This window comes from Ascaphus truei, chromosome 5 (assembly GCF_040206685.1).
Source record: "Ascaphus truei isolate aAscTru1 chromosome 5, aAscTru1.hap1, whole genome shotgun sequence".
Taxonomy (NCBI): Eukaryota; Metazoa; Chordata; class Amphibia; order Anura; family Ascaphidae; genus Ascaphus; species Ascaphus truei.
In genome coordinates this window covers 4,371,688-4,384,759 of record NC_134487.1, presented here as the reverse complement: position 1 = coordinate 4,384,759, position 13,072 = coordinate 4,371,688, and the positions used below count along the sequence as shown (strand labels likewise).

Sequence of the window (13,072 nt, the reverse complement as noted above, 5' to 3'; positions counted from 1 at the left end):
CACTGCCTCTGCCCACGCTGTACCTGTGAGGGAGAGGTTGGCACTGCCTCTGCCCACGCTGTACCTGTGAGGGGGAGGCTGGCACTGCCGCTGCCCGCGCTGTACCTGTGCTGTACCTGTGAGGGGGAGGCTGGCACTGCCGCTGCCCGCGCTGTACCTGTGAGGGGGAGGCTGGCACTGCTGCTGCCCGCGCTGTTCCTGTGCTGTGTATACATGGTGTAGTAGTGTGTGTGAGGGGGAGGCTGGCACTGCCGCTGCCCGCGCTGTACCTGTGCTGTACCTGTGAGGGGGAGGCTGGCACTGCCGCTGCCCGCGCTGTACCTGTGAGGGGGAGGCTGGCACTGCTGCTGCCCGCGCTGTTCCTGTGCTGTGTATACATGGTGTAGTAGTGTGTGTGAGGGGGAGGCTGGCACTGCCGCTGCCCGCGCTGTACCTGTGCTGTACCTGTGAGGGGAGGCTGGCACTGCCGCTGCCCGCGCTGTACCTGTGAGGGGGAGGCTGGCACTGCTGCTGCCCGCGCTGTTCCTGTGCTGTGTATACATGGTGTAGTAGTGTGTGTGAGGGGAGGCTGGCACTGCCGCTGCCCGCGCTGTACCTGTGCTGTGTATACATGGTGTAATAGTGTGTGTGAGGGGGAGGCTGGCACTGCCCGCGCTGTACCTGTGCTGTGTATACATGGTGTAATAGTGTGTGTGAGGGGGAGGCTGGCACTGTCGCTGCCCGCGCTGTACCTGTGCTGTGTATATATGTAATAGTGTGTGTGAGGGGGAGGCTGGCACTGCCGTTGCCCGCGCTGTGTATACATGGTGTATGAGCGTGTGTGATTGGGAGGCTGGCATGCCGCTGCCCGCGCTGTACCTGTGCTGTGCATACATGGTGTATGACCGTGTGTGAGGGGGAGGCTGGCACTGCCGCTGCCCGCGCTGTACCTGTGCTGTGTATACATGGTGTAGTAGTGTGTGTGAGGGGAAGGCTGGCACTGCCGCTGCCCGCGCTGTACCTGTGCTGTGTATACATGGTGTAATAGTGTGTGTGAGGGGGAGGCTGGCACTGTCGCTGCCCGCGCTGTACCTGTGCTGTGTATATATGTAATAGCGTGTGTGAGGGGGAGGCTGGCACTGCCGCTGCCCGCGCTGTGTATACATGGTGTATGAGCGTGTGTGAGGGGGAGGCTGGCACTGCCGCTGCCCGCGCTGTACCTGTGCTGTGTATACATGGTGTATGAGCGTGTGTGAGGGGAAGGCTGGCACTGCCGCTGCCCGCGCTGTACCTGTGCTGTGTATACATGGTGTATGAGTGTGTGTGAGGGGGAGGCTGGCACTGCCGCTGCCCGCGCTGTACCTGTGCTGTGTATACATGGTGTATGAGTGTGTGTGAGGGGGAGGCTGGCACTGCCGCTGCCCGCGCTGTACCTGTGAGGGGGAGGCTGGCACTGCTGCTGCCCGCGCTGTACCTGTGCTGTGTATACATAGTGTAATAGTGTGTGTGAGGGGGAGGCTGGCACTGCCGCTGCCCGCGCTGTACTTGTGCTGTGTATACATGGTGTATGAGTGTGTGTGAGGGGGAGGCTGGCACTGCCGCTGCCCGCGCTGTACCTGTGAGGGGGGGGTTGGCACTGCCTCTGCCCACGATTTACCTGTGAGGGGGAGGCTGGCACTGCCGCTGCCCGCGCTGTACCTGTGCTGTGTATACATAGTGTATGAGTGTGTGTGAGGGGGAGGCTGGCACTGCCCGCGCTGTACCTGTGCTGTACCTGTGAGGGGGAGGCTGGCACTGCCGCTGCCCGCGCTGTACCTGTGAGGGGGAGGCTGGCACTGCTGCTGCCCGCGCTGTTCCTGTGCTGTGTATACATGGTGTAGTAGTGTGTGTGAGGGGGAGGCTGGCACTGCCGCTGCCCGCGCTGTACCTGTGCTGTGTATACATGGTGTAATAGTGTGTGTGAGGGGGAGGCTGGCACTGCCCGCGCTGTACCTGTGCTGTGTATACATGGTGTAATAGTGTGTGTGAGGGGGAGGCTGGCACTGTCGCTGCCCGCGCTGTACCAGTGCTGTGTATATATGTAATAGCGTGTGTGAGGGGGAGGCTGGCACTGCCGCTGCCCGCGCTGTGTATACATGGTGTATGAGCGTGTGTGAGGGGGAGGCTGGCACTGCCGCTGCCCGCGCTGTACCTGTGCTGTGCATACATGGTGTATGAGCGTGTGTGAGGGGGAGGCTGGCACTGCCGCTGCCCGCGCTGTACCTGTGCTGTGTATACATGGTGTAATAGTGTGTGTGAGGGGGAGGCTGGCACTGTCGCTGCCCGCGCTGTACCTGTGCTGTGTATATATGTAATAGCGTGTGTGAGGGGGAGGCTGGCACTGCCGCTGCCCGCGCTGTGTATACATGGTGTATGAGCGTGTGTGAGGGGGAGGCTGGCACTGCCGCTGCCCGCGCTGTACCTGTGCTGTGTATACATGGTGTATGAGCGTGTGTGAGGGGAAGGCTGGCACTGCCGCTGCCCGCGCTGTACCTGTGCTGTGTATACATGGTGTATGAGTGTGTGTGAGGGGGAGGCTGGCACTGCCGCTGCCCGCGCTGTACCTGTGCTGTGTATACATGGTGTATGAGTGTGTGTGAGGGGGAGGCTGGCACTGCTGCTGCCCGCGCTGTACCTGTGAGGGGGAGGCTGGCACTGCTGCTGCCCGCGCTGTACCTGTGCTGTGTATACATAGTGTAATAGTGTGTGTGATTGGGAGGCTGGCACTGCCGCTGCCCGCGCTGTACCTGTGCTGTGTATACATGGTGTATGAGTGTGTGTGAGGGGGAGGCTGGCACTGCCGCTGCCCGCGCTGTACCTGTGCTGTGTATATATGTAATAGCGTGTGTGAGGGGGAGGCTGGCACTGCCGCTGCCTGCGCTGTGTATACATGGTGTAGTAGTGTGTGTGAGGGGGAGGCTGGCACTGCCACTGCCCGCGCTGTGTATACATGGTGTAGCAGTGTGTGTGAGAGGGGGAGGCTGGCACTGCCGCTTCCCGCGCTGTACCTGTGCTGTGTATACATGGTGTAGTAGTGTGTGTGAGGGGGAGGCTGGCACTGCCGCTGCCCGCGCTGTACCTGTGCTGTGTATACATGGTGTAGTAGTGTGTGTGAGGGGGAGGCTGGCACTGCCGCTGCCCGCGCTGTACCTGTGCTGTGTATACATGGTGTAGTAGTGTGTGTGAGGGGGAGGCTGGCACTGCCGGCGCTGTACCTGTGCTGTGTGTGTGTGAGGGGGAGGCTGGCACTGCCGCTGCCCGCGCAGTACCTGTGCTGTGTATACATGGTGTAGTAGTGTGTGTGAGGGGAATCTTTTTTATTTAAATACAAAATACAATTATTTACAAATACACACAATACTTACAGTATAACATCCAGAGAATCACAAACATTACATTACAGAGATTCCCTTCCAAAGAGATTTAAACACATCTCTCTCCCACCTCTCAGATTCCCTCTGCTGAACGCTCTTTATATCCGATACAATGTGACTCAGAATTATTTCTGCGGCATCAGATACTTTTTTAGCGATACCACACATCTGGCGTTCCATAAATGGTATATTGATATCACGTTAATCAGCCACAGGGTCCTATTGTGATGCTGCTTCTGGGTTTCCGGAAACAGTCCGTATGCTACTTGGGGGTAGCTCTGTTTGGACAAAATAGGGATTTTTAGATGACTTGCAATTTTTTTCCATAAAAATATAGAAAATGGACATTTCAATAAAAAATGCTCCATGGTTTCTAAAACATTACAGTTTTCCCGCGGACAATTCCTATCATCAACATTCCTGTATTTTAAATTCTGCCTGACATACATTTTACTATGAAATAATAACCACGAGACATCGCTCATTTTCTGCGGTAATCTGGGATCAGCAAGTTGCTTTAATACCACATCATGGCTGGTCTCAGGACATTGTCTTAGATCCAGGCTTATAGAGGGTGTTCTCTCTAGAATACTTGTATAGAGCTGCTTCCTTGACAGCTGTTCAATTTCAGTCCTAGTTATTTGTAATTTTGTAATAACTTTAACCACCCGAATAATATATGGTGGTAAATATCCAATATTTTGGGTCATTCTTTTGATATTTCCCCCCTCAAACCATTTGTCAAACAGCGGTGACAACCATTCCTTAAAATAATTTCTCCATATACTTTGTGAGAAAATTCCCTGAAAATTAAAACATAGGAATACTAAATTAAGAAATAACTCCGGGTTCACCATATTAAGACCTCCCTTATTTCTAGACCTGCAAGTGATGTGTCTGCTCACTAAATTGAGCCGGTTTCCCCACAGGATCTGAAAAAACAAATTATTTAAAGAAACTTCAACTTTCTCAGGCGGGGGAAATACGAAACTTAAATAGATGAAAATAGGCAGCAAAAAAGTTTTAACAATCCTGATTCTGCTCTCAAAAGAAAATTTCCAATGTTTCCACCTGGTAACTTTGGCTTTGCATATGCCAAGTTTTTCTTCCCAGTTTTGCTCACCAGAATCCTGACTATTAAATTTGATCCCCAAAATGCGAATATTTTCAGGCTCGTACCTTATACCAGATGGGAGCTCAAATTTATTTTCTTTTTTTCCTATCCACAGTGCAATGGACTTACTTTTATTTATCTGGGAATCTGAGATGTCAGAGTATTTTTTAAATTCAGAAAGTACACTTTCATAACATTTTCTTGATGTTATTAGAATAGATACATCATCTGCATATGCTATACATTTTATACAAATCTTTGGTATTGGCTGGATGTCTCTATTGTCTTCTAACATACGTAAAAAAGGGTCTATAGCAAACACATATAGTAAGGGGCTGAGTGGACATCCTTGACGTACTCCTGATCTAATACGAAAGCAGGATCCAATCCAGCTATTTACAATTGGTTTCCCTTCGGCTTTGTCATATAGAGTTTTCAACCATGATAATTGAGTTGGCAAACCATATGTCTCTAAGACACTAAAAAGATACAAATGATTGACTCTATCAAAGGCCTTCTCCTGATCTAAATTAACAATGTAACCTTCTAAGGCCCCACTTTTTGCCTGCTCAAATATCTCTCTAACACTTATAAGAGAGTTGGCGATCTTCCTTCCTTGGATCCCACAGGACTGACTCGTACTTATGAGCGTTTCCGCTTCAGATCCCAACCTGGTACACAAAATCTTTGCTAGAATTTTATAATCCGTATTCAATAACGCTATTGGGCGCCAGTTTTTTATATCTCTACTGTCACCTTTTTTATACAGTAAAGTTAATATGGACTGAGACTGCGAGGATGATAATCCGGTCTCATTCAAAGCCTCATTGTACAGATCGCTCAGTACTGGGCTCAGAACCTCACAGAAAAACTGATAGAACTCGGAAGTTAAGCCATCAGAACCAGGAGTTTTATTTTTTCCCAAGGATCTGATGGCTGTTTCTACCTCCGTTACAGAGATGGGGGAAACTATGGCCGCACAATCCTCTGGTTCTAATTTAGGCGTATTACATTGTTTTAAAACTTTGTCAATGTTGCTTTTTGCTATCTTTTTCCCATTAAATATCTTCTCATAAAAAGAAATCACCAAGTCAAGTAATTTCGCCGGATCTGCGACAGATTCCTGCTTTTCATCCCATAACTCATATAAAGCTCTCTTCTGTTTCCTTTCTTTACACTGCCAAAAATACAGTACCGACACACTTTATTGCAGTGTGGTCGGTACCACAAGCCGGGAAATCTCCCGGCTTGCTAGTGGCCGCCCCTCGGCGTGCCGCGCGTCATAGACGCGCGGTCACGCGTCTTCGGGAGCGTGCGCCCCCTGCACGCGCGTCCAGGGGCTCCCCGAGGGAGCCCTGGTGTCCCGCGATCGCGGGACAGCGGCAGGGGGTTCCGGGGGACCCGGCGGACCCGGCAGCGGTAGGGAGAGCGCCCCGATCGGAGGGCGCTCTTCCGCTGCTTCGGCGCGCGCCCGTCACTCTCGGGCGCGCGCCAGGCTACTGCTGCGGCAGAGAACGGGCAAATGCTCGAATAAACTCTGCCGCAGCAGTATCAGGTGTGAAACGTGTAAAATCCCCACATTCCCCCTCATGGGTCAGGGAGGAGAGGCGATTATACAGGGAGGAGAGGCGATTATACTGTAACTCCTTCATTTGTCCTTTTATGTCACGGATGTATTCTGCCTTTACCTCTTCCCCGCTTTGTATTGCAGAAAAAGCGCGATATAATTTCAATCTGAGTGACAAATATTTTTTATACTTCACATTATGATAAATATGCGCTTCCTTCTTGAAAAAAACCTTAATTTCGTGTTTTGTTTCCTCCCACCATGCACCAGAGTTTTCATACAAGCTTTTTAATGTTAACCTGGCTTCCAGGAGATCTTTACACCTAGCCACGGTCTTATCACACTTTAGGATATTGGCGTTAAATTTCCAATAACCAGGCCCGGACACACCAGACTCTTCCAGATTTAGGGTCACCGCTAACAGAGCGTGATCCGAAAACTCCACAGGCTTTAAAATAACATTATTAAACTTTGTTTGTTTTTTTACATATATTTTGTCTATCCGACTCTTAGAGTCACCTTTTATATATGTATACCCCGCTTTATTTGGATTTTGTGTCTTAAAGACATTTACCAAACCATCCTGAGTGCACATATTGTTCAGAAATATGGAGTCATACTGAATACAGTCTCTGGTTTTCCCTCTATCCTGAACATGTGAGACACAATTAAAATCGCCGCCAAAAATGACTATTTTCGCTGTATGTAAATACGGCCTTATTAAAGAACACAAATCTTTTCTTTCAGTTCTACTTTGAGGACCATAAATGTTAATTAGTCTGTAATCAACAGCTTCAATTTTAACATCTAACAAAAGACACCTTCCAGGCATTATGTCAACTAATTTGTTGCAAATAACGGAAATCCCTTTGAAAACAATGCCTACACCATCACATTTATCTGGTCCTAAGGACAAGAAAGAGGGGCCCCAAATCCAGTCCCTTCTGCACACAAAAACGTCACTTGTAGCGGTCAAGCGGGTTTCCTGCAAAAAGAAAACCCCATTAATAAAGTTCTTTAGAACAGTAAAGGCTTCAATCCGGGTCTTTTTCTCCCCTAATACTATTTACATTAATAGTTGCCACTTTCAGCGGAGAGGGGCGCTTTGGCACATTTAGTGAGTCAATCACCGCCCTTTTTTTCTTTTTAGCACCATTTTTCTTTTTGACCATTTTCTTTCTCCCGGGGGGACTCTCTGATGGCAGATTTCTCTTATTCGATGGTCCAGCCATCTCAATGTCCTGAATAGATCCAAAGTTCCCAGCAGAAAAGGAGACTGCGCTCGTCTGTTCTCTCCTGGATATCTCTGTTTATCCACCTCTCCCCCGCAGCTCCCAAATCCTCCGGCGATCACCCGGGACAACAGTCAGAAATACAATAAAGTTGGAGCGCAGAGAGAAAAGGGTGGTGTTAGACAAAATCACTTTAATGGGTAAAATAACATTTAAAACTTACAATTAGTAAAGCTGCATCGCCCATGGGGTTCCCAAACCTGTCCTCACTAACACTGCCTCCCTCGGCAGTGTCCTAATGCGAGTCGCTGCCCTGCTACAACCCGGAAGTAGAAGTCCAATACAGGGCTCTCTCGCGAGATCACTACTCAGGAAGTGCTGGCTCTGGCTGGATAATAGAAATGAACCCCCGATAGGCTATAGGTACCACTCTCCAAGATCGAGTGTGTACCCTCAAAGGGGGTTGCATAGAATATAGGGTACACACTCGATCTTGGAGAGTGGTACCTATAGCCTATCGGGGGTTCATTTCTATTATCCAGCCAGAGCCAGCACTTCCTGAGTAGTGATCTCGCGAGAGAGCCCTGTATTGGACTTCTACTTCCGGGTTGTAGCAGGGCAGCGACTCGCATTAGGACACTCCTGAATAGATCCAGACTGCTGTGAGATCTGACTGTCCGACATATCGGGGTCTGCGTCATCCATCTTTTCACCCCAACTCTTTTCCTCCAATACCTCATATGTATTGTGCAGCGAGATCTCTTCTTGGACAGTTTCTGTAGTTTTCTTTCTAGCTGAGCTGGTTTGGGCAGTCTTGTTTTTACTTGTTATTGTTTCCCATTCATTATCGCCATCTTTGCGGGGTTCGCCGCCATCTTTGCAGGGTTCGCCGCCATCTTTGCAGGGTTCGCCGCCATCTTTGCAGGGTTCGCCGCCATCTTTGCTGGGTTCGCCACCATCTTTGCGGGACTCGCCGCCATCTTTGCGGGACTCGCCGCCATCTTTGCGGGACTCGCCGCCATCTTTGCGGGGGTACATCACCTTCCTGAGTAGAATTCTCTGTGTTTGGTACAAAACTCAGATCGCTCCTGTGTTCTCCGTCTGACCCCCTTTGGGCTGGAAGTGTATATGTCAGACCCAGAGACTTTAAAATCTCTCCTACAGGGGTAAGTTGAAGACTTTCTGATGACTCTGTTTTATTCTTTTTATCACTATGTGATAATGTATTCTGTACACTAGACATTTCCTTCTGCCTGTAATGGTTGTGTTCGGCTTCTGTGAAATCTTTAAAGGAATGACCACATTTATAGCACAGGCATTTATAGCACACTCAGAGCTGTGATGACCAATAGAACCACATGAAGTGCACCTGATTTTGTCACACGCTGAGCTTAAGTGCCACATTTAAAACACTTTTTAGGCTGTCCCCAATAAAAGCATCGCCCGCGATCCCTTCCAATATATATGGCGTTTGGGAGGTGACATGTCACACTGTGTGTGTACTGTACCTGAGCTTAACTTTAAACTTGTAGCCCCCATTCCAGAAACCTTCAGCATCCATACTTTTCACTGGACCGGGCTGAACATCGCACTGTCTTTGCAGCCAAAACGTATATCTTCTACCGCTACAGTCTCAATATCAAAGATAATATTCACTTCCACGGTCACAGGGCGAGATACCTGGATAACTTTAAAGAATTCCCTTCTGGATTATCCTTCACTTCTCTGTAACGAAACCAGAATTTTTCTAGCCCTTCTGGTGTCTTAAAGCTGACTTCATAGTTCCTGCTATTAGGAGCATGTAACAAAGCATACACTTCACTGCATACACTTCACTGGGTTGGAAGCCAAGAGAAACTTAGATCAAGTCTTTTCCTATAAAAAATCTGTCCGGTATAGGAACCATATCCCCCAATAATGCAGTCTGACAACGTTCCTGCGCTTTCTGGCATCATCAAATGACATATAAGATGTACCTGGGCGTCTTGTACTCTATGCTGACTGCTGGGGGGGAGCTGGCTCAGCCGCTCCTGTTGGTTTTGCTGCAGTTCCTGCTTCACCTATGGACTTTGCTTTTGCCGCTCCTGTTTCTGCTAAGGGCTTTGATGCTGCTGCGGGCTGTATGGATTTCTCTCCCATTTTAGGAATCTCCATTTCTTGCGTCTCAAAAGCCTCAACTGCTTCAGCGTTCTCCACGTTTTCAGCCATTTCCATTTCAGACACATCTTCCTGTGCCTGGGCTGTTTGCTACTCTGTCTAAGGTGTATTGCCAGCATTATTCAGGCTCTCAGCCTGGGCTGTTCGTAGTGTGTCTGCCTTGGGTGTGGCTGCTAATTCCTGCACCTGTCTGCTCCCCTCAGCTGCTTGCAAGGTCTCCGTGTCAGGTACAGGTGTGTGCAAGGTCTCTATGTCAGGTACAGTTATATGCAAGTTTCCTGTGTCGGGTACAGTTGTATACAGGGTCTCGGTGTCCGGTGCAGCTGTATGCAGAATCTCAGGTACAGGTGCATGCATTGTCTCTGTCTCAGGTGTAGCTGAAGTTGCCTGTGCATTAGTGTGTAAGTCCTTGCTAATTTGTGGGATAACAATTTCTGTGACCCCAAGTCTCCTTTTCTCATGTTCTGCCTGCCTTTTACTCCTGGCTTCATTAGACCTTGGGCTGGTTTTAGCCGCAGTTTTCTTACCCATCTGGTTCTGAGCTGGACTTTCAGTATTCACCATTTCAGCTTCTTTCTGTCCAACATTTTCATTCATCTCTTTTTCCACATTTTCTGACTCTTTCTTTTGCAAAAGTTTCTGCACTTTAGCTTCCAGTGAAACTTTCTTATCCGCATTCAGATTAGCTTGAGACCTGGTTCCCACTCCTCTCCCTCCCCCAGGGTCTGCCGCCATCTTGGCTCAAGGCTCCTCCCCTTCCTGTGTGTGAGGGGGAGGCTGGCACTGCCGCTGCCTGCGCTGTACCTGTGCTGTGTATACATGGCATGTTGTGTGAGGGGGAGGCTGGCACTGCCCGCGCTGTACCTGTGCTGTGTATACATGGTGTATGAGTGTGTGTGAGGGGGAGGCTGGCACTGCCCGCGCTGTACCTGTGCTGTGTATACATGGTGTATGAGTGTGTGTGAGGGGGAGGCTGGCACTGCCGCTGCCCGATCATTGTAATGTTTCAGTAGAGCAGGTGGTTGTCAGTGGCAGAGAGAGGATGGGTGGGTATCAGTGGCAGGGAGAGTATAGGTGGGTGTCAGTGGCAGGGAGAGCGTGGGTGGGTGTCAGTGGCATTGAGAGCGTGGGTGGGTCTGAGAGTGGCAGGGAGAAGGTGGGTATCAGTGACAATGAGAGCGTGGGTGTTAGTGGCAGCGAGAATGTGGGTGGGTGTCAGTGGTAGGGAGAGCGTGGGTGGGTGTCAGTGGCAGGGAGAGCGTGGGTGGGTGTCAGTGGCAGGGAGAGCGTGGGTGGGTGTCAGTGGCAGGGAGAGGGTAGGTGGGTGGCAGGGAGAGGGTAGGAGGGTGGCAGGGAGAAGGTGGGTGTCAGTGGCAGGGAGATGTGGGTGGGTGTCAGTGGCAGGGAGAGAGTGGGTGTCAGTGGCAGGGAGAGCGTTGGTGGGTGTCAGTGGCAGGGCGAGGGTGGGTGTCAGTGGCAGGGAGAGTGTGGGTGGGTGTCAGTGGCAGGGAGAGCGTAGGTGGGTGTCAGTGGCAGGGAGAGCGTAGGTGGGTGTCAGTGGCAGGGAGAGCGTGGGTGGGTGTCAGTGGCAGGGCGAGGGTGGGTGTCAGTGGCAGGGAGAGTGTGGGTGGGTGTCAGTGGCAGGGAGAGCGTAGGTGGGTGTCAGTGGCAGGGAGAGCGTGGGTGGGTGTCAGTGGCAGGGAGAGCGTGGGTGGGTGTCAGTGGCAGGGAGAGCGTGGGTGGGTGTCAGTGGCAGGGCGAGGGTAGGTGGGTGTCAGTGGCAGGGAGAGCGTGGGTGGGTGTCAGTGGCAGGGGCAGGGGCGAGAGACTGCCGCCCCACGCTGTCCCTTCTCTCGCACGTGGCACAGGCCTTCTCAGACTACCAGATCCAGCAGATAACCGCGCACTTTGTTGATCAATTTGGCTTCAACGATGAGGAATTTGTTGAGCAGGAAAACAACATCAAGTGAGTGAGACCCCGCCCCCAGCGCAGGAGCGTATACTCGCGGCCCCGCCCCCAGCGCAGGAGCGTATACTCGCGACCCCGCCCCCAGCGCGGGAGCATATACTCACGGCCCCGCCCCCAGCGCAGGAGCGTATACTCGCGGCCCCGCCACCAGCGCAGGAGCATATACTCGCGGCCCCGCCCCCAACGTAGGAGGGTATACTCGCGGCCCCGCCCCCAGCGCAGGAGCGGCGTGACCAGTATGCAGCCACGTCACGGAGTGACCAAATGTTGCAGGAACTAACCAAGCTCTGGCTGCTCCAAAGAGCTAGCAATCTAATGCAGCATTCCATTCTGTGTCCCTCACTCACCCCCTCACTTACCCCCCTCACTTCTCCCCGCCTTCCCTCACTCCTCCTCCCCTTCCCTCACTCCTCCTCCCCTTCCCTCACTCCTCCTCCCCTTCTCTCACTCCTCCTCCCCTTCCCTCACTCCTCCTCCCCTTCCCTCACTCCTCCCCTTCCCTCACTCCTCCTCCCCTTCCCTCACTCCTCCTCCCCTTCCCTCACTCCTCCTCCCCTTCCCTCACTCCCCTTCCCTCACTCCCCTTCCCTCACTCCCCTTCCCTCACTCCCCTTCCCTCACTCCCCTTCCCTCACTCCTCTTCCCTCACTCCTCTTCCCTCACTCCTCTTCCCCTTCCCTCACTCACTCTTCTCCCCCCCTCACTCCTCTCCTCACTCCCCCACCTCACTCCTTCCTCCCTCACTCCTCCCCTCACTCCCCCCACTCACTCTTCCCCCTCCCTCACTTTTGTCCCCCCCACTCACTCCTCCCCCCCTCCCTCCCCCTCTCTGTATTGCAGTGCTCCGTTTGATCGTATCGCAGAGATTAACTTCCGTATCGATGCAGACGATGACAGTGTAAGTAACCGTGTTCCTGCGTGTCTGCGCGGGGCGGGCGCGGGAACCAGAACTTCTCCTTACAGGCTACCTAGTATCAGCTGGAGACCCGCAGGGCATCGCCTGGTCAGGGCGGGCGTAGGGGGCACAGCTATAACCCTGCTATGTTCTCACACCCCGCAGGGCATCGCCTGGTCAGGGCGGGCGTAGGGGGCACAGCTGTAACCCTGCTATGTTCTCACACCCCGCAGGGCATCGCCTGGTCAGGGCGGGTGTAGGGGGCACAGCTATAACCCTGCTATGTTCTCACACCCCGCAGGGCATCGCCTGGTCAGGGCGGACGTAGGGGGCACAGCTGTAACCCTGCTATGTTCTCACACCCCGCAGAGCATCGCCTGGTCAGGGCGGGCGTAGGGGGCACAGCTGTAACCCTGCTATGTTCTCACACCCCGCAGAGCATCGCCTGGTCAGGGCGGGCGTAGGGGGCACAGCTATAACCCTGCTATGTTCTCACACCCCGCAGGGCATCGCCTGGTCAGGGCGGGCGTAGGGGGCACCGCTATAACCCTGCTATGTTCTCACACCCCGCAGAGCATCGCCTGGTCAGGGCGGGCGTAGGGGGCACAGCTATAACCCTGCTATGTTCTCACACCCCGCAGGGCATCGCCTGGTCAGGGCGGGCGTAGGGGGCACAGCTATAACCCTGCTATGTTCTCACACCCCGCAGGGCATCGCCTGGTCAGGGCGGGCGTAGGGGGCACAGC

At 52.3% G+C, this 13,072-nt stretch overlaps 1 protein-coding gene across 1 annotated transcript in view; it reads left to right on the top strand.

The window, feature by feature from the left end:
- The window catches only part of PPP6R2 (protein phosphatase 6 regulatory subunit 2), a 210,669-nt gene that overhangs the window by 106,464 nt on the left and 91,133 nt on the right, over positions 1-13,072 (top strand). The window contains exons 15-16 of the mRNA XM_075599251.1: positions 11,247-11,428; positions 12,272-12,329. Coding sequence (XP_075455366.1) covers positions 11,247-11,428; positions 12,272-12,329 — 240 coding nt within the window. The remainder of the gene's footprint in view (positions 1-11,246; positions 11,429-12,271; positions 12,330-13,072) is intronic.